Source organism: Elephantulus edwardii, unplaced genomic scaffold, assembly GCF_000299155.1.
Source record: "Elephantulus edwardii isolate Elephantulus edwardi_28Jun2011 unplaced genomic scaffold, EleEdw1.0 scaffold00077, whole genome shotgun sequence".
Taxonomy (NCBI): domain Eukaryota; kingdom Metazoa; phylum Chordata; class Mammalia; order Macroscelidea; family Macroscelididae; genus Elephantulus; species Elephantulus edwardii.
In genome coordinates this window covers 4,155,046-4,177,065 of record NW_006399827.1, presented here as the reverse complement: position 1 = coordinate 4,177,065, position 22,020 = coordinate 4,155,046, and the positions used below count along the sequence as shown (strand labels likewise).

Below are 22,020 nucleotides of genomic sequence, written 5' to 3'. Positions count from 1 at the left end.
AACAATCTATTTGTTTAGATAGCTCCTATCTTTACCATTTTTCTAGGGTCAGCATTCTTTCATGTCAGATCTTTTTTTTAGGATAATTTCCTTTTTTCCTGAAATGCATTTTTTAGAAATCCATTTGGTAAATATCAGTTTATAAACGTCTCCATATTTGTCTGAAAAACATCTTTATTGAACCCTTGTTCAGTAAAGAAATACATTTTTGATACTTCTCCTATGTTAGATTGGCATTTAATTTATTTCAAGTGTGTTTATTCAGTGGTTGTGATGTCAGCCAGCTATAGATATGTCATATGTTTACAACCTCCTCCTCTTTTCTAGATGACTTTAGGATCTCTCTGTCTTTGATGGTCAGCATTTTGACTATGATGAGTTATGTGTGGATTTGTCTTTATTTATATTCCTTGAGGTTTATTTGGTTTCCTAAATCTGAGAAGCAATGCCTTTTACCATTTTTGGTAAACTCTAATCTATTATTCTGTGGTGTTACTCTTAGATTCTTTAGAGACTATTTTTCTTCCCTCCCCCTCCCCAGTTCAGATTAGATGTGTAATATATGTGCCAGGCCCTCTTGTTGGTTTTTCTGCCTTAATTCCTTGTGGTTGTGTTCCATAGAGTCAGAGCTGACCCACAGGTGACCCTCCGGGGCAGTTTCCAGAGGCAGTTGATTAATCACATGGGAGGAGATTGCTCATCCTGCTCCCATGCAGCAGATGCTGGATTTGAACCTTTGTCTTGGGAATCTCAGTGCAGCTTCTTACCACAATGCCACCAGAGCTCCCGCCTTAATTCTTTTTTTTTTTATTCTTACTAACCTTTGAATATTTTTTCCCACTTTTCGTTCCATTTTAAAGAAGTTTCTTTACCTATGTCATCCATTTCAGCTATGCTCTTTTCAACACTGTCTAATGCAAAAGTAAGCCCATAAATTGAGTTTCTAATTTCATTGTGATTATTTATATGTGGCTGGTCTGGAGGCCCCTGTGCAGTGACTCCACTGTAGAGGTTAGTTTCTCATGTCTTGATGAGGGTCACATAAGGAAAGTTTGGGGGCTTGTGTTGGTGTATGTTTGGTTTGTTTAATTGGTCTTTCCCTCCACGAGCAGATGTCAGTTGGCTGGACATTCCTTGCCCATTTTAGCCAACAAGGACCCAAGGGTGGAGGGAATCCTTGGTTTACCATAGTCAACAGCATTCATTGGATGTATTTTAAAATTCTGTAACATTCTTGGCGAGCTCTGGTGGCCTAGTGGCAAGAAGCTGCACTGCAGTCCAATAGGTGCATGGTTCGAATCCACCAGATGCTCTGCTGGAGAGGGAGGAACAATCTCCTCCTGTACCAGTCAGATCTGATTTGATGGTACATGCAAAAAAATAATAAAATTTAAAAAATTAACAAAAATTCTGTAACATTCTTTAAGTGGTATAGCATGAGTTGGAGTTGCTGTGATGCCAAACATTGTGCCATACTTGGGTCAAGTATTCCACAAAGGTTACTCATCATGGCCAGTGCTTGGAGGAGCTTCCAGATTGATTCTGCTTTAGAAGCAGGACTGGCATCCACTTCTTATACCAGATGCCTCTAGAAACTCTATAAACTATCAGCATAAACAAATAATGTTAATTGTAGAACAGAGTTCAGGTCTTTTTTTATAGGTTCGCTATGAGTCACATTTGACCTGATGACACTTAACCACTAATAAATAACTGAGACTAGTGTTGTTTTATTTTGGAGGAACATTCTTCTACTTCGTGCTTCACTCTTTGCCAATTCGTTGTACTGAGGTAATCTGGATTTACACCATTGGGGTGTGAAATGCCATAATGGTTTCTCATTGTGGGCAGTGTCTGGTGGAGCTCCCAGTTGTAAAACAGGTTTGGAAGCAGGAGTGGAATCCACTTCCTAAACCCCATGTCTATGGAAACTCTATGAACTTGGAGAAACAATACTTATAGAAAGTCATTAGGCCTTTTTTGTTGTTCATGGAGTGGCTATGAGCCATGCTCAACTTGATGGCAATCAACAACATTTATGTGTGTGTGTGTGTGTGTGTGTGTGTGTGTGTGTGTGTGTGTGTGTATTTTAAGAATTTATATTTTATGTAATCTGGATCTTCCATTGTACATAGGGTTTTGGGAGGCCTGCTATTTTGGAAGTAGATGGCCAATCCTACTTTGTAGTCCATCTTAATCTGAATGCTCAGATTTAGAAAAGTATCTGACAGGCAAGCATTTTACAGAAAAAAAATCAGATGAAAGATATTTCCCCAGTTGTAGAACTGACCAATAGTTTCAGTGTTGTCCCTGCCCTTGACACAAGTGTCTTGACCCACCCATTTCCCTGCTCCAACAGCATTCCCTTCTACTCCCAGCTACTCCCTTGGAGGACAAACACTTGGCAAACTGACTGAAAGAGATCTATATTTGTTCTCATTCCAAAGAAAGGTGATCCAACAGTGTGTGGAAATTTTCAAACCATATAATGAATGTCACATCCAAGCAAAATTTTGCTGAAGATTATCCAAAAACAACTGGAACAGTACATAAACAGAGAACTGCCAGAAGTGCAGACTGGGTTTAGAATGGGTCATGGTACTAGGGATATTATAGCTAATGTTGGATGGATCTTGGTTGAAAGCAGGGAGAACCAGAGGAATGTCTATCTGTGTTTCATTGACTGTGCAAAGGCATTTGACTGTGTGGACCATAACAAACTATGACTAACTCTGAGAAGAATGGGAATCCCAGAACACTTGATCCTGCTAAAGTGAAGCCTATACTTGGACAAGGAAGCAGTTGTCAGAACAGAGCAAGGAAACACTACATGGTTCAAAATTGGGAAGGGTGTAATCCAGGGATGTGTTCTATCTCCATACCTTTTCAATCTGTATGCAGAACAGATTATCCGGGAGGTTGGGCTATATGAGGAGAAGTGTGGCATCAGGATTGGTGGAAGATCCATCAACAATCTGGGTTATGCAGATAACCTCAGTGCTAGCTGAAACTGAGGACGACCTGAAGTAGTTGCTGCAGAAGGTCAAGGACTGCTGCCTTCAATATGAATTGAAGTTCAATATCAAGAAAACAAAGAGTTTCAGAAAATAGTGCAACAATGAATTAATGAAAACCCAAAATCTCTGTAAATGTTCATTAAAATTAATAAAATTTAATCATAAAAAAAAGAAAGCAAAAGAGTCTCATCACTGAGTCGATAGGCAGCATCATTATAAATGGTGACGAGACTGAGATTGTTAACAGCTTTAGTTTGCTTGGTTCCACAATCAACACTCTTGGCACCAGCAGCCAGGAAATTAAAAGACATATTATAATGGGAAAGTCTGTGTTAGAGACCGCTCCAAAGTACTGAAGAGCAACAGTGTCACTCGGGAGACTAAGGTGCACCTCATACAGTCCATGGTCTTTGCAATCACTGCTATGCATCAGAGAGCTGGACAATGACTAGAGATGATAGAAGGAGAATTGATGCTTTTGAGCTGTGGTGTTGGAGAAAAATATTGAATATATTGTGAATGAACGGCTTTGTCCTAGAGAGGGTTAAATCAGGCCGCTCCATGGAGGCAAAGATTCTGAAGCTCCGCCTGATATACTTTCGACAAGTTACAAGAGGGAAGTCATACTTGGGAGGGTGGAGGGACAGTGTAGGAGAGGAAGATCCTCAGTGAGATGGATTGATTCAGTGACTGGGGCGATGGGGGTAGGTGTGTCAGAGACAATGAGATTGGCACAGGATAGAGCAGGGTTTAGGGCTGTTGTACATAGGGTCGTTAAGAGTCCCAGGCAACTTGATGGCGCATAACAACAACAATCTGGATCTGCTTTTTACCTAACCAGATAGTTGGTGGTTTGAATGCTTTTTCCATGGTTGGTGGTTTGAATGCTTTTCCCGTTCCGCAGGAAAAAAGGCATGATAATCGGCTTCCATCAAGATTTTTCCATCCTTCGAAACACTAATGGGGCAGTTCAATAATAGCATCACTGTGAATTCAAGTCAGCTCTTACATCTTAATGTGTAGTGATTACTCTAAGGTTTAAAGTTTATAGTTCTATGTCAATAGTTAACTTTACCTTTACTATACTTAATCACATTTAAAAAATATTAAATGTTCTTACCTGAAATTCTTATATTTTTCCCCCTTATAAGGCCTTATAAGTGTGATCCTGTATTTTTTTTTTTTGCAATAGCTTTCTTTCATGATAGCTTATTTCCTCATATGTTGAGTGTTTTGTTATTTTTGTTCCTGTTTTACTGCGAGGTCATCGTCTTTTGATACTTTATATATTTCAGTGAGGTTTGAATTTACGATGTTTTTCTCCCGAGAACTTTTGTGTTTACTTCTATAAACACAGGACCAATTTGAACCCAGTTTTCAACTTGTGAATTTCCTGGCTACACAGTATAAATTTTAGCCCTAAGCCTATGCGATCTAAAGGAGCTCTAGCGGCCTGGTGGTATGGAGCTGTGCTGCAATCCTTAAGGCACACAGTTCAAATCCACAAGCTGCTCCATGGGAGAAAGATAGACACTTTCTTCCTGTATAATTAAATTCCCTCTGAAAACCCACTGGAGGGTCAGCTGTGTGTCAGTTCCCACTCAGCGGTACTCAACAACAAGAAGCCTGCGTGAGTGAAGTTTTGTGCTTAGGAATTATTCAGGATAGATTTTTGTTTTAGCCCATTTTGTCAGAGCCAAAATCAAATTAATATGTATCTCTCATAGGTTTTTTTTTTTTAACCTGGTTTGTCCATGGAAAATTTCCTGATTGCCATTTGTGCCTCATAAAACCCAAAACCATAGACCATCAAGGATCATAGGCAGGCTCAGAACGCGTTAGGGTGCAGTGCTCATTCACCTAACGGAGTCCAGCCTCCACTGCTGTTCCTTGGCTCCACGCAATTCCCTTCCTTTCCTGCCAACTCAGCTCAACGTAATTATGCATAACACTAGCATTTACAGTTGTGCAATCGGGATGAAGGTTTCTGTCAGCAATTGGTATGTGATCTTGCCCCAAAACAAAACAAACAAAACTCCATAAATGAACTAAAATGTGTTTTTACTGTAAGAATCAATATCTCTTAAAACTTGCAGCATACCCATTCCTTTTCACTTTTAAATAGACAGCTGATTAATGCCTCCTTCCTTACCAGAAGATAGATAGAGTTTTTAAAAGAGAAAATAAAATGATATGTTAATAGTGGCGCTTCCTCAAAAAGCTGAACATAGAAATTCCATATGACCCAGCTATACCACTACTTGGAATATACCCTGAGAATATGAGAACTGAGGCATAATGAGATTTTTACACCAATGTTCATGGCAGCATTATTCACTATTGCAGGAACATGGAAACAGCCCAAATGTCCAATCACAAATGAATGGATTGAGAAATTATGGTACATTTACTCAATGGAATATTATGCAGCATGCAGGAGCAATAACTATGTAAATTATTACTTAACTTGAAGGGACTGGAGAGCATTATGCTGAATGAACTAACTCAGTCACATAAGGATAAATATTGTATAAAACCTTATTGTAGAATGAGTATAAGTATCCAGGAAGGGTGTGAGAGGCTGGAAGCAGAGGGATGTGGATGTGCAGGGGGAAGGGAGGATTAATCATTGGGTTGTACAATTTGATGGGGGGGGGGGTCGTGAGGGAAATTGAAAGAATTTGTCCAAATTTTTATTTTAATTTTGTAAATAACCTAGTAGAAAAATAACACACACACACACACACACACACACACACACACAAAATAGGGGCTATTAGTTGTGAAAACTTAAAGTCGGAGTGACTTGTAAAATTTAAAAAATGTGTAAGATGCTTCTTTTAATATCTCTGTGTAGGAAAATGTTCAGGACTTAAGGAAGAGAATCACTGTACTAGACTGCCAATTACGAAAATCAGAAAGGGCTTGTAAAACTTATGAGGCATCCACCGAAAAACTTCTTCGTTTTGTAGAGGTAAGTTTTTCTGTTAATCACTTATTCTGCGCTAATTTTTGAGAAATTGGCAGTCACCGTATAAATAAAAAATAAATGCCACATTCTTTGGTGTCAAAATATTCTCTAGGCTCAAGCCCACACATTGACCTATTGTCAGATTTGAAATTGTGTGGGTTACAAGCTTACAATAAATATATGAGTAAAAGCAGTAATTGAGACAGGGTACCATCCTTGTTCTGTGTTGCTTTCAGAGAAATTCTTTTTATTGTTGAGAATACGCATAGAAGAACATACACCAACTCAACAGTTTCTGCCTGTGACATTGGTGATATTCTTTAAGTGGCACAACCATTCTCAACCTCCTTTCTCCTCCTCTATTAACATGACTACCCCCAAGTTTCCTGTCTAATCCTTTGGAACTGCTGTTGTCAATTCGGTCCCACATAAATTAGATCTTCACAGAGCATGATGGCCTAGGCAGATACTCTTTACAGCCTAAACTATTAAATAGTTGTAATGAATATTTTTTCTTAAAATCTTGATATTATATAAATACTTACTTTGAATAAATATTTACTCCTTAAGAAATTTTTCTACAGCTATTTCTGTTCTTGAATAGAATTACATATTGGTTTAATTTATTCCCCTCACCTCATATAATAGAAATACTTTTTTAATTACTTGAGGCTTGAGGGTTAGAAATATTAATTAAACAAGAGAAGACATTTTTAAAAGCCATCTATTTTACATAACTTACTACTTCCTTGTTTATCACTAGGCTATTCAAGAAGTATTTTCTGATAATTCTGCTGCCTTATCAAATTTAAGGTAAGAATATTTAAATAACCTCCACAGGGTATAACCCCTGATTTAAAGTATTAAATATCTTTGTATAGCAATCCTGAGATGTTCCATATGCTAAAAGATGTTATTTAGTATTTCATGGAAATAAGTGCAAGAACATATTGGTTTTGGTCTCATCTCTGCAAAGGAAATTCAGGAATAACTAATTAATCTCCAACCTTTTAGAATCTTTGGATATATGGTTAATACGTTCTGCTAGTCATTAAAAGCTTGGAGGTTTGAGTCCACTCAGAGGTGACTTGGAAGAAAGGCCGGGCAATCTACTTCCCCCCAAATCAGGCTTTGAAAATCCTGTGGAGCTGGATTCTGTACTGGCACACTTGGAGTAGACATGAGTCAGCAGGCAACTGGCTTGTAACATTTATGCTCACTGCTTTAGAAGTCTCTGTGTGCTGCAGACAGTTAAGTGCTTAACTGCTAGTCAAAAGGCTCGCAGTTCAGGTGGCCCAGAGGTTCCTAAGAAGGGAAACCTGCCCCTTACACTGCACACACGGGGTTCTCATCAGTCAGAATAGATTGAAAGGCAAATAGCAATAAGAACACGTCAATTCTTTGTCACTAAAATAAAGATAGAAGTCACCTATTATATATTTATCAAGAATTTGGAAAAGATTTATTTGTGTGTGTGTATTGTTGTTGTTATGTGCCGTCGAGTCGTTTGCGACTCATAGTGACCCTGTGTACAACAGCCCTAAACCCTGCTCTATCCTGTGCCAATCGCACTGACTCTGACACACCCATCCCGATTACCCCAGTCACTGAATCAATCCATCTCATAGAGGGTCTTCCCCTCTTGCACCGTCCCTCCACCCTCCCAAGCATGATGCCCCTCTCCAAGGACGTGTCCCTCCTTGCAACATGCCCAAAGTATGTCAAACAAAGCCCCAGCATCTTTGCCTCCAAGGAGTAGCTTGGTTTAACCCTCTCCAGCATGAATCTGTTTGTTTTCTTGGCAGTCCATGGTACATTCAATACTCTTCTCCAGCACCACAGCTCAAAGGAATCATATATATATATATGATGTTTTTTTTAAGCTTACTATTGTTAGGTGCTGTCAATTATATTCCACCTCATAATTACCCCATGTGTGTAAAGGAAGCATAAACCACACCAAATCCAAACCTCTTAGCATTGAGTCAATTGTAATTCACAGCGACCTGATAGGACAGGTGGGACCTCCCTATAGAGTTTCAAAGACTGTTTTACAGAAGCAAATTGCCGCATCTTTCTCCTGAAGTTAAAGTACAACAGTGGGTTCAAACTACTGTTCTCAGCAGCCAAGCACCGGGACTCCTAAAAGAAAGCATTCTCTGTGTGAAGAAGAATTACTAATTGCAGGTTCACTGTTAAAGGTCACTATCAACTCAGCAGATCAGTTTTAAGGCAAACAATCCTGCAGAACATATTCATGCAATCAGTTTCTCTCATATTAATCAACAGATACAAATACACCTTTATTTTCTTGTTATTCACATACTAATTTATACTCACAGCTACAAGTAAGAGTTATTTAACATAAACTTCTTATTAATGGTAATTTTGATACGTGATGGAAGGCATAACCTTGTATATGCATGTTGAAAATTACTTTTATTTTTTGCTCTTGCAATAGCTTCCACTAATTTTTGGTACATTTTATACTTCTAGCAGTGTGCATTTGCAGAAACTGTGCTTTTTACTATGAAAACAAGAGCTGAATAAAAGATTGTATCCTTCCCATATTGTAGACTTCCACATAAGTTTAGTTATAGTTTTCTGAACTATCTGTACTTCCCTTTATAAATCATTTGATGTAATAATGCATTATTTAAAAAATCTGACATTTATTTTTCTTATTCTGTTTATAATTACATATGTACCATGATGATTGATCAATGAGATGTTAAAATCTCAGCTATTACAAACCCCTTGTAAGTAACTTCTCTCTCCCTTGATCTCTTTTCAACCTTGACTAATAATTCCAAAGTTTTAGAGTCACAAGTAAAGGTTTCAAGTTACTGTTTAAAAGCCAGGACCTGCCCTTGTCTTAAACTGCTTCACAGAAGAAGGTCTTAAAAAGTTAAACACAACTACAAATATGTTTCTGTTGTTTTAATATCTAGTATCTCCTAAGAGGATATTGGTTTTGGCCATCCTACACAGAAACAAGGCTATGTGTTTTCTTTTGAGACTTGATGCTTTAGTGTCTCTTTATGAACTGATGCCATTATTCTTAAGAAGATAGATTGTAAGTGATCATGGTTTTATCAATTTTAAATTGTTTCTTTTTAAGTAAGACTTTTAGTGTAGTGGGTTTTTGCAATAAGAACCTTGCATTCTTAATCATGTAACAATGCATTCAGCTTCAGATCACAATAAAATGTTTTTAGAAAAGAAATACATTCATTTCAGATGACATTTGCATTTAAATAAAGCAGGAGTGGCATCCACCTCCTAAATAACATGCCTTTGGAAACTCTATGAACTATGATAAATGTCGATAGCTGTAGAGGGGCTTCAGGCCTTTTGTTCATGGGGTCGCTATGAGTCGTGCCGACTCAAAAGCAATCAACAACAACAGTGTAAGAGTAAGAAATTGTTTTATATTCGTGGGTAAAAATGAAAGTGTGTAAGCGATCATTTTAGAAGCATATGTACATATTGAATTTATATTGCTAGAAGTAATCATAAATATTCAATAAATTTATATTTAAGTCCTTAATTTCAATTTTAATAGAAGCAAAATGAAAGGCAATATGTAAACAGAATATAAGAACTCACAAAATAAACTATTTAGGAGGTGGGCTCTTTATTGTCCATTACTCTGTATATTTATGAAGTCAATTTTAAAATGTTCCCATAATATAGAATTAAAGACAGGTTAGATGTTTTGTGCGATTTACTTCAATTGTGGATATACAAGGATCCCTGGTGATGTAGCGGTTAATTCTCAGCTGCTAACTGAAAGGTCAGTGGTTCAAACCCACCAAGAACCCAGAAGGAAAAAAGAAAAAAATTAGTGATTTGTTCCAGTAACGATCATGGTCTAAAAACCCTGTTTGGCAGCTCTATTTTGTCAGATAGAATGCTTATGAGTTAGAATCAAGTACATAGCACACCACAAAAGCATGCTACAGGAATACAAAGAAATAAATACATTTTTATACAAATATCTAAGAATTTCAATTTAGCAAAGGTAGATACGCTTTCTCATATAATATGTTCAACTTTATTTCCCCCTTAGTGAAAGAAGAGCTATGTTAGCATCTCAGACTTCCCTCACACAGCTGGGAAGGAATGGGCGGAACATCCCTGCAACCCTGGTGCTGGAATCAAAGGAACTTGTGAAATCGGTCCGTGCTGTACTTGATATGGATTGTAAGTTTGTTGCATGATTTTACCATTTTTTTCATAATCTGATTAACAAACGAAGGGCATTTCAAGTCTGACGGTTCCGTTTTCTTAAGCTTATCAGTTGCTTAAGATTGATTACTTGGCAATTGAAATAAATGTCAGCGTACCAATTGCAAAAGGAAAATGTTCGTTTCCTTTAAAACACACACAGGGCCTTCTAGCTGGAGAGAGCTAGCTAAGAATGTGACTTTCCCTCGCCTTTTATCCAGAGCCTCTTTGAAGTGTTAAAAAAAAATAATAAAATACAGAAATAAGTCCACAGCAGCATTGCAAATCCAGAAGGGTAAAATCATTAAGGTGTTTTAAACAATATGTAACAGACAGAGTAAGACTGAAAGTTCAACGCAGTTGAAGAGAATTTCCCATAGCAAGAAAGAGAGAAAAAGTAAGATGACGACAGTTTTTCAAGCAGAGTCTTACAGCAGAATCACAGACAGGGACCACTGGGAGGAGACACGTGGGCGGCCACTCGGTGGCAGTTAATTAAAGAGTTCTGGGGTAGCTGGACCACCTCCCTACTCTCAGAGCTGCTGCCTCCAACACTTGTTCCTAAATGAGGGCCACGAGGCTACCTTCCGAAGGAGCAGCAGGTCTGTTCCTGACACCCCCACAGTCAGTGCTGGGTTACAAAGAGATGCAAAGCACTGCTTGGAGGAGTAACTTCCAGTGTCCAGCAGGCAAGGAAATCATCGAGGGACATTTAGACAATTAGACACGTTCATCTTTGCTTTCTCCTATCACCCAGGCCTCTCGTCATGGATTTCTCCTCCCTTTTCACAACCATTTTCTAGCATGCCTTTTAATTATACAGCAATGAAACAAGAGACCATTTACCTTGCTGTTTGTGAAAACCAATAAAAATGCTTGTCTTGGTTATACAGAAGCTCGGGTGGGCTGGGGGCGTTGGGGAAGGAGTTCCACTGCCAACCCAGAGGCTGAGAACTGACCCATCGCTGACCCTCACGCAGGTTTTCAGGGGCAGTGACTCGCTCAGGAGGGGATTGCCCATCCCTCTCCTGCATGATCAATGATCAATAGTCATTAAGAGAGCTGTGATGACTCAGTGTCATCGTTACACTCACTCCTTGACTTATGATTGCCACTGGAAACAACTTTTAGCTCCACTGAGCTTTCTGAGACTGTGTTAGGGGATTGCCCGTCTTTCTCACCCAGAGCGGATGGTGGAGTCAAACTGCCACAGACGTTTGGGTTCACACCCCTTTACAGGGGTGCCTTAGTAAATGGCACGCAAGTAGAGTTCTGTGCTGAATTTCATGCTTCTTTCTATATGGGCATTCTCCTCCCAAACTGCCTCTGAAAAACCCACTGGAGGGTCATCTATGGGCCAGTTCCAACTGGACTCAATGGCACTCAACAACATACCGTTCCATCACCTTATACTGGATTCCCCCCCTTCTTTGTCCTGTGATTTGAGTAAAAGCTTGGAGAGAGTAAATTGGTTTTCCATTTAACCGTTCATACACATTTTGTTTTATGGCATTAATTGCAGTGTTCATTTTGTAAACTCCTTCTTTCCTCTTCCTCCCTGTGATTTGTGCTTTCACTAATCCCTCTATCCTACCTATTCCTGGCGCCTCATTTCTCTTCCTGCCCTTTGGATCTGTTATGGTTGATTTTTCGAAAGAGTGAGTATCTCCATAAGTAGGCAAATTGAATCCACCAGCAGTTCCAAGGGAGAAAGATGGGCAAACTCCACCCCTGCGAGTTAGTCTCTGAAAGCCCACTGAAGGCTCAGCTCGCTCTCAGTCCCAACACAATGGCAAGAGTTCTTTAATACAGTACAAATGTGCTGCTAAAAAATTGTATCATCTTACAACATTTTAAAAATAAAATTGTACTTCAAAAATCCTTTAAGGAGTCTTCATATAAAGAAGTTATATGAGCACTAGGAAGGATCAGAATACTCACTTTAATGCATCATATGTAAGCTCAGACATCAGCTGTGGTGGGAACAGGGAAGGGGAACACCTGCAGACATAGCCCAGGGGCACTGCCATCATTAATTTTAATTACCTTGCGAACATTAACCTTTATATTTGTCAAAAATGATTATTCAAAGAAAATATTTGAAATTCAGCAGAACTTCTTTGGAAGAAAAGTAAAAAACCCCAACTGCACTTTTTATCTATTGTGAGATTTTTACACCCTTTGATGTTTAAAATAAGCAAATAGTTTCTGTACTGTTCTCTTCTTTTGAAATATAATTACTGATGGTGGTATATTTTTCCAGGTAGTTTTAATAGGTTTATATGATACATCTTTTTAGGTTTGATAATTTAGATAAGCTCAGCTCTTTAAGCAGTAGGGTGTTTTCCCTTTTGCATTGGAAAAGAGAAAGCTAGTACCAGGAGACAGCAGCCACAGTATCCACCTTATTTTCTTTTACTGTGGCTCTCTAGTTGTTTGAAGCTGTCAGTGATTTAATCTTGCTTGCATCAACAATCAACACCATTGGTACCAGCAGCCAAGAGATAACAAGACATATGGCATTGGGCAAGTCTGCTTTCAGGGACCTCTCTGAAATAGTGAAGAGCAATGATGTCATTTTGAAGACTAAGGTGTGCCTGATTTAGGCCATGTCTTCTGAGAGCTGGACATTGAATATAGATGGCAGAAGAATTGATGCCCTTGAATTGTAGTGTTGGAGAAGAGTACTAAATCTCCTATGGGCTGCCAAAAGAACAACAAATACATCTTGGGAAAACCTGTAGCCAGAGTGCTGCTTGGAGGCAAAGATGGTGAAGCTTTGTCTCTCATATTTGGGCATGTTGCTCAGAGAGGTTATTGCTTGGAAAATGACAGCATAATTGAAAAGTGGAAGGTCAGAAAAAGAGAGGAAGACCCCAAGTGAAATGGACTGACCCCGTGAACACTGCAGCAGTGAGCTCAAGTGTCTCAGAGGTGATGAAGGTGGCAACAGGGTAGTACAGGGGTCAGGTCGTTGTTCACAGGGTTATTATGACTCAATGGGATACTTTACTCAACAGCACCTAACAGCAGCAGCAGCAGCAGCATCTGATAATATCAAGTTCAATTTGAAATTTTTACTTGGGTAATTTTATTCTTACTAGAAATCTTACTAAAATAACAAGAGATTTCTTCAGAATTGAAGGCTACATTTTCTTGGATGTTAAAGCATCAAGCCAGTTTCTAGCCAGTAAGGACTTTCTGGAACACAATTCCAAATCTCTTTTGTATCACAGTCGCTTTTAAAATATGATGACAGCTCCTTCCCAGAAATGCACACAGTTTGTACACACAAGTTGTACACAATTTAAACTCATTTTTTAGTGATATGAACTCCAACTGTAGAAGCCCTCAATTCATAAATTCACAGAATAGAAATGCTTTCTACAGGATTGCTGACATTTAGCCCTCATCAGAATACTTGTGTGGAGTGGTGTGGAGGTGGGGTGTGACTCTTAGAAACAGTCTGGAGTTGAACAGTAGCATTGATGCCACAAAAATAATGTTACACATAGATTCTACTCTTCTGAGCACTGCAAATGGTGATAACAGCTCCAGTGGACCTCCTAACCTGTGGGTGGGTCTGTTTCCTTATCTAGAAAGTGAAGATGATAATATCTAAATAGCTGAATTGAGAGATGAGAGATCGGGTAAAGTACCTAACACCTGGTATTATAAGCACCTCATCTAAGATGTTCTATTATTTTCTTAGCTACTGCTGGTGCTGGACCCACAAAACTTATTTAAAGCTACTGTGAATTTAAATTTACTTTCTCCCCATGGTAGGTACTAAATCATTGTTGTTTAAACCTCTTTCAAGTTTAAAAGCATGGTAAATAAGTCCTTTTCTTAAATATGTGTCACTTAATCTAATCATTGACTTTTGAGTTGCTATGTAGTCATCACATGAAATTGTGGTTAAATGTCTAAATCAGCAACTTCTATTTCAGTTGTTTGTTGTTAACCATGTGTAAACCTTGGCCTATTTGGTTACATTATTTCCATTGAAAGAAAAAAAAGTATGAAAACAAAATAGGCATTTTTCCCCCCAATCAGTCTTGGAATATCTGAGGATGCACGCATGTTGATCTCCATCAATATCTACATGGCAAGTAGCATTATGACGCCTAAGTTCAATCTTTTCTTGAAATTGCTGCTCAGTTTGCATTATCATCATTGATTGACACCTACTTTGACAAAATAATTCTGTAATGAAACCAGAGGAAAACTGGCCTTAAAAAAATATACATAATAAAACAAATCTGACTCGATATCATATGCGGTCGAGTCGAGCACTGCTCATAGTGACCCTATGAACAAAAGGCCTGAGACCTCTTTACAACACAAGACATTTATCAAAGGTCATAGAGTTTCCAGGGGCATGTTGTTTAGGAAGTGGATGCCATTCCTCCTTCCATACCTGTCTCAAACACAAACTGGGAGCTCCACCAACCTGTGGCATGTCCACCACAGGTGGTATATCCTATAGGAGTCCTTTAATAAAAAAATAGAATGTATTTACTTCCTGCTAAATTTGCAGTTCTAAGCACCATCTTCTCATGAGATTCCTATGGACACAGTATATGGAATATAAAATTAGAGTGAACATTTTCACAATCAGTACCAATTGCGGGTAAATCCTGAAAGCCGTTTAAGATACATAGCTGGTAGAACCACACTGACCAATAGCACAGAGGGCCAACCCGTTACACCCTCCGCTGAAGAGAAGCAGCAATTATGGAAATACCTGGAGGGATTTCTGGCCAGAGGACACGGCCGGAGAAGGACTGTTTTCACTCTTTTCTCTATATTGGAGAGTCACCGGTATTTGTTTACATCCCTAGGGGTCATGCAGATTCTGTGTCAAGGGGAAGGCCAAGTGGACACACTGTATCTGACATGCGCATGGAACATGCAGGAAACTTGAAGTGCAAAGGGCACGCAGCACGGCTGCTTCTGCACCAAAGGCCATTATTCCACACAACGACTTATGGGTTTTTTTGTTTGTTTGTTTGTTTTTACCACTTAACGGTCTTTTTCCCCTTTCACGCCCTTCATACTGCTGGGCCTGCCTCATACACAGTGCAAGCATGTGTTGGCCAGTGTCCAGCCTGAGTTTTTAATGACAGCATTTACTTTTTTTTCTCATTGAGCAAGCAAGTGGATTCAAACCACCTGTCTTTGGATTGGCAGCACAACCCCTTATCACTAGGCCACAACCTGAGTTTTTAAAGGGTGACTCCAACACAAACTTGGTCAAATGCCAATGTGGACCAAGCAGTCCACCACATCTGACAGGAGAGCTTGTAATATTAAAGTTTTTATAACTGAAGAACCTCTTCAAATCAAGTGGATTGCGTTTGAGTAAGGACTGACTCATAGCTGGCCCTCCAGCAAGTTTTGAGGGACCTGTAAAGTGCACGGTGGCGACACTGCCCATCTCTCTCTCCAGTAGTTTTACTGGTGGGTTTGAACTACTAGAGAGGTACTGCCTTTGAGTTATCTGCTCAACTCCCTACATACCACTCCACCAGAGAATAGATATAACATGTGCACATATTTTGTATCCAAACTCATAAGAGAAACCCATTCACAAATACATGGCTATGAGAATACAAGTAGGAAATAAAGAATGGACTTCATGATCTAAATAGTAGGTAGTGTGAGCTCATCTAAAACCTCCCCCACCCTCCTCTAACACTTGGAAATCGCATTTAACATAGTGTGTTTTTTAAAAGATATAAACAAAAACATAAACCTTTTTTCTGTACCAGAAGCAAAGAGTATATATAATAAGTTGAGTCATAAGTCCTAGAGAGTCATAGAATTAATGAGTTGTGGTTCTGTGCTATCGTGTCACCTGCAACTCGTAGTGATCCTATCTATGTACAACATCTCTGAAGCCTTCCCTAACCTGAGCCAGTCTCACTGTCTCTTGACACACCTACCTCCATTTCTCCAGTCACTGTATCAATCCATCTCATCCAGGGTCTTTCTCTCCTGTGCTGTCCGTCCACTTTTCTGAGCATGATGTCCTTCTCCAAGGACTGGTTTCCTCTTGGCCATGTGCCCAAAGTATGTGAGACTGAGCTTCAAAATCCTAGCCTCCAAAGGAGAAACTTGCTTTCACCCTCTCCAAGACAGACCTGTTTGTTTTCTTGGCAGTTCATGGTATGTTCTAGACTCTTCTCCAGCAAAGATTTGGATACTTATCAAGGACCTGTTCAAGTTCAAGCAGTGAGCAGGAATTAGCCTCTTGAGAACTCTTTCTTTTTGTTAAATTAGTAGTATATTACTCACTCATTGCTATAGAGTGAGTCGGTCCCAACTCACGGTGCCCTTTTGTCAGGTTTCTGAGGCTGGCCATCCTTATCCTTAGAACAGCTGGTTGATTCGAACTGCTGACCTTCTGATTAACAGCCCAATGCTTATTAGACATTTAAAAATCTTTCCAACTTAGGGGCCATCTGGGCCTGCTACTAATTAAACATGAAAGCAAACATTCTCATCCACTACAGGTGGAAATATAGCTTGGCACAACCATCTTGAGAATCAGTTTTGCAGCATCTATCCAGAGCTTTAAAAATGCTCATTTGATAGAGGGGCCCAAAGAGAGTAAGAGGAACCTGTAGAGCAGAACTCCAATTTCTGTTAAAGAGAAAAAGCCAGACATACTGAAGAAGTGAGCAAAACAGAAGGGCTATTTCTTCCCATTCAACTTATAGCCTTGGAAACTCAACAGAGAAGAAGCTGTGAATTGGTTCCAACTTGATGGCAGTGAGATAGAGAGACCTGGAGGATTGGAGTTCTCCTTCAAAATCATCAGTTTGAAAGCATAAGGTCGACAGTTATTTAAAAGCAAAAATGATTGGGGGGGAAAGTGGGCAGGGAAACGAGAGTACCAGAAATGGAACGAACAGAACACAGTTAAAGAGAATGCTGATATGTTGTGATAACTAAAATCATTAAAGAGAGCTCTCGTGGCTCAGTCTGTAGAGTTGCACTGATAACCCAAAAGCTGTACCTCTCTAGCTGTTCAAATCCACCAACATCTCTTTGGGAGAAAAATAGATCATCTCCTCTTGTGCAGTTCACAGTCTTGGAAACACAGTGGAGGGTCAGCTGATAAAGAGAGAGAACAAAACTAGCACTGATGCTATTTGAGATGTATATATTCACACAAAAAAAATCAGATTTTTTCCCCCTCTTAATGCAATCCATTTGAAACATCTTTTGAAAGTTTAAAAAAAAGTTCCTAATGGTCATACATTTTATGTATTTTGCCCCTACCGTTCTACTTATTGAATTTTTTTCCAAAGAAAATGGTGAGAGAGCTGTATACACATTAATTTTTTAATACAGTATTCCTATAATAACAAAACTGTGGATGTTCATCTGTTACAAAATGGTTAAATAATTATGTCATTTTTACCTAGCCAGTTGGGAATTAAAATGACCTTTCCTCCTACGAAGCAATGACCATCTGATTGCTTATATTTGTCTGTGCATCAATTCAGGTGTTCCTCTCTGAAATTAGCAAGATTTTAACTTTTCAAATTAAAATGTCAGTAATAGCTCCTTTTTGTCCTATTCTGCAGCTAATTAGAAGTTATTTAGGCAGATGGGGAAAGGTTTTATTTGAAAAAGGGAAAATGTGGTACAGTAACAAAAGGTTTTCAGGATTTTTCTTTTAGATCCTTTATTACTTGTAGTCCAAAACTCAGACTTGATATAGTATCTCTTCATTCTGCCTGTTACAGTCCTCAAAAATCTCATCATTGCTTCCCTCAGTTTCCCTTGGAACATGCTTTTGTTAATTATCATAAATGTATCAAAGGACAGCCATATTTCTTTAGTGAAAATCAGCTAGATAACCATTTAGAATGGGCATTATGATATTTACTTCTGTGCAATGTAATTATGCCATTTATTTCATAAGATCAAGGAAGATATCTCAAGCACTAAAGAACAGCTTGGTAGGAGATTTTGGCAAGAAGCTGTGCTTCAGTCCCAAAGGCACAAGGTTGAAGGCCACCAGCTGCTCTGCAGAAGGATGGACAATCTCCCATGCAGTTAACAGCCTCTGAAAACCCACTAGAGGGTCAGCTATGGGTCCTTCCGACTCAGTGATACACAACAACAGCAGCAACATGAATGACCAGTTCACCTGTTTCTGTAAACCTGTTCTTTGTTGACATGAATGTGCAGAGCCAGGTAACAACCGCAGGCAATATTTATGGTCCCTTGCGCCATCAAGTCAATTTCGGTGTAAAACAGAACACTTGCCAGTCCTAAGGCACCATCATAAACGCTGCACTTTGAGCCAATTGCTGCAGCCACTGATTCAGTTCATCTCATTAAGAGTCATCTTTTTTTATTTTTGGCACTTCCCTCTGACCTTTTTCAAACATAATGTCCTTCTCCAGGGACTGGGCCCTCTGATAACGTGTTCAAAGCATATGAGAAGGTCTCATCATCCTTGATTCTAAGGAGCATGCTGGTTGTACTTCTTCCAAAACAGATTTAGCCTTTCTTCCGGCAGTCCATGGTGTATCCAGTGCACTTCTCCAGCACCACAATTCAAAGGCAGCAGTTATTTTTCCGTCTTCCTCATCCATTGCTTTCAAATGCACATGAGATGGTTTAAAGTCCTGTGGCTTGGATCAGGTGCACTTTAGACCTCACAGAAGTATCTTTGCTTTTACCACTTTTGAGAAGGTTTTTGCAGCTGATTTTGTCCAATGTGATCCATCATTTCTTGGCTGCTATTTCCCTGGGTATTGTTTGTGGATGCAAGTAAAATGAAACCCTTGACCATTTAACTGTTTTCTCTGACGTGCTGTTTCTTCTCGGCTCAGTTGTGTTTTTATTTTATTTTTGAGACATAATCTGTATTGGAAACTGGAGGTTTTGATCTTCATCAGTAAAGGCCTAAGTCTTCTCCACTTTCAGCAAGCAAGGTTGTGTCATTGGCAGGACACAGGTGGTTAGTGCTCCCCCAGTAGCGCTATATGAAATGGTAAAGCCACTTATTATATTGTTGCAAACTGAAAGTAGGCCACTGCTGTCATGCTTCATTAAGAAAATATATCAAATCTAATCTTGTACGATTTCTGGAAAACAAATTAGGCTTGGATTATTTCCTTTTCTTTTAAAGGGGTAAATTATTGTTAGCTCGAAGAAAAAGAAGCAATTTATTCTCCTGGTACTGTATTTCTAGAAAACAAAGTAAAAAGTGAACTGTATTACTTAAAAAGGAAAAAAGTTAGTCCTTTAGATCCATTCCTTCATGAGCTACTTATTGAGCATTTATTATGGGCTAGACCTTGACCCAGACACTGGGAAATTAGCATAAACAAGAGTCTTAGTACTCTGCAGCTTAGATGTTGTAGTGGACACAAATGGTCAAACAAGTCTGCACATAAGTAACATAAGTGAGAGAATGATTAATGTTACACATTTGTTTAAAAAACGGACAAGTGATAGTGAACAAGAGGGGAGGCCGCTTCAGGTTGGGTGATCAGAGACGTTCTCTTTGAATGAGTTACCTTGAGCCATGGCTTAGTCAGGAGAAACATCTATGGCAGGAGTTTTTCAAGGCAAATACAAAAGCCCTAGAGCAGAAGCAAACTTAACTTAGATGAACAGACAGAAGCCTGTCTGTCTGATACACAAAATATCAAAGGAGAGAGTAGAGAAGAGGGCAGATGCAGGATGGAGCTGGAACACAGTACTCTGAACACCGTCATGAGGAGTTGGGCTTATATTTTCATTGCCATAAGAAGCTTTTCATAGTTTGAAGCATGATCTAATATCCACATTTTAGAAGATCCTTCAGGTAGTTGTTTGACCTTGTACTGGAAGGATAGCAAGAAGACTAGTTGGCCATTGTGGCTACTGAGTTGAGACAGTGGTAGTTTAGGCTGTGTGTGAAGTAGGGAAGGAGGAACACGTATTTAAAGGGGGGAAGGCAGGTAGTTTGTCAGTTTGTTTGACTTTTTGTCAGTTTTGTATAGCACCTAAAATTGCAGTTGTTGTTAAGGAAAGGTGAGTCAGAGCTGACCCTCCAGTGAGTTTGCAGAGGCCGTGGTAAATCTTAAGAGAGGAGCTTGCCCATCTTTCTCCCACAGAGCAGCTAGAAGATTTGAACCGTGTGCCTTTGGGGCTGCAGCACAGTTTCTTAACACTAGGCCACCAGAGCTCTCCAAAATTTCAGCAGTGATGTTTAAGCTTGACCTTCATACATACACATGTTGAACCAGTGAGTAGGCCAAGGTCCAGTAACTCAAAGAGAATAATCACTTGCCATAGACTACGCATTGTTCCCTTATTGTACATGAGCCACCTGTTGGGTACTGGGTTTTCTTTTCCTGAGGAATTGAGGTACTGAAAGAAGACAAAGATTCTCACCTCTGGGCCAATTGGCAGCATCAGGATGGATGGTGAAGCAATTGAGATTGTTCACAGCTTTAGTTTCCTTGGTTCCACAGTCAACACTCTTGGTACCAGTAGCCAGGAAAGTAAAAGACGTATTGTCATGGGAAAGTCTGCTGTTAAGGACCTCTCCAAAGTACTGAAAAGCAATGGTATCTCTCTGGAGACTAAGGTGCATCTGATACACGCCATGGTCTTCGCGATCACTTGTTATGCTTCAGAGAGTTAGACAATGACTAAGGAGGATAGGAGGAGAATCGATGCCTTTGAGCTTTGGTGCTGGAGAAGAGTATTGAGGGTACCCTGGACTGCTAGGAAAACAAACAGATTCATCCTGGAAAGTGTTAAACTGGATGGCTCCTTGGAGGCAAGGATTCTGAGGCCCCGTCTAACATACTTTGTCATGTTGTAAGGAGAGACAGGTCCTTGGAGAGGGACATCATGCTTGGTAGGGTGGAGGGACAGTGCAGGAGGGGAAGGTCCTCTTTGAGGTGGATTGATTCAGTGACTGGGGTAATCAGGATGGGTGTATCGGAGACGGTGTGATTAGCACAGGGCAGAGCAGAGTTTAGGGCAGTTGTACATAGGGTCACTATGAGTCGCAAGCAACTCGATGGCACATAACAACAACAACAACAACAACCAAATCTGTAGCAAGATTCCACTATATTATTTGGCTATAAAGGAAGCAGGGAGCTCTGGTGGCCTAATGATAAAGAGTTGCACTGCCAACCCGAAGGCATGCGGCTTGAATCTGCTAGAATCCATGCGAATTCATGAGATAAAGAGAGGCAACCTCCTCCCATGCAGTTCAGAACCACTGAAAACCGTCTGGAGGGTCAACTGTGAGTTTTTTTCCACTCCAGCATACATTCCCACACTAAAGGACGCAAGCGTAGTAAAATCAGGAAGTCACTACATTTCAGTGTGTAGCCCAGAGAGAGTTTGGCTGCTGATCCAAACAACGGCCATGCCTTTCTGATAATTCAAATTCACCTGCAGCTTCTCAACAAAAAAAATAGGCAATTGTCTCTTGAATGATATACAGCCTCAGAAACTCAGGGCGGGGTCAGCTCCAGGCCAGTTGTGACTTGACAACGTTAGAGGAGAGAGTAGAGTAGACACAAACTCGTTTGAGTCAATCTGCAAGCCACCAACTATCATGTGTGTCGTAGAATATAATTTCCAAGAAAGTCTTCCAGGTATATACTTTATTCACATGCACTGCCAGCCACCAGAAGTTTTGAAGGCGTGGCAGGCCAAGCAGAACTTCACTCCTCCACAAGGCAGGAATATAGCTGTCATGGGGATTGCAAGATGTACAATATCTAGGGTTTGAATCAAATAAAAGCTTGATATACTTCTTAG

The 22,020-nt window shown here is 39.7% G+C and overlaps 1 protein-coding gene across 1 annotated transcript in view; it reads left to right on the top strand.

The window, feature by feature from the left end:
* STXBP4 (syntaxin binding protein 4) overlaps window positions 1-22,020 on the top strand; it is a 208,778-nt gene that overhangs the window by 94,650 nt on the left and 92,108 nt on the right. The window contains exons 12-14 of the mRNA XM_006889457.1: window positions 5,875-5,991; window positions 6,752-6,801; window positions 10,061-10,194. Of these exons, the coding sequence (XP_006889519.1) occupies window positions 5,875-5,991; window positions 6,752-6,801; window positions 10,061-10,194 (301 nt within the window). The remainder of the gene's footprint in view (window positions 1-5,874; window positions 5,992-6,751; window positions 6,802-10,060; window positions 10,195-22,020) is intronic.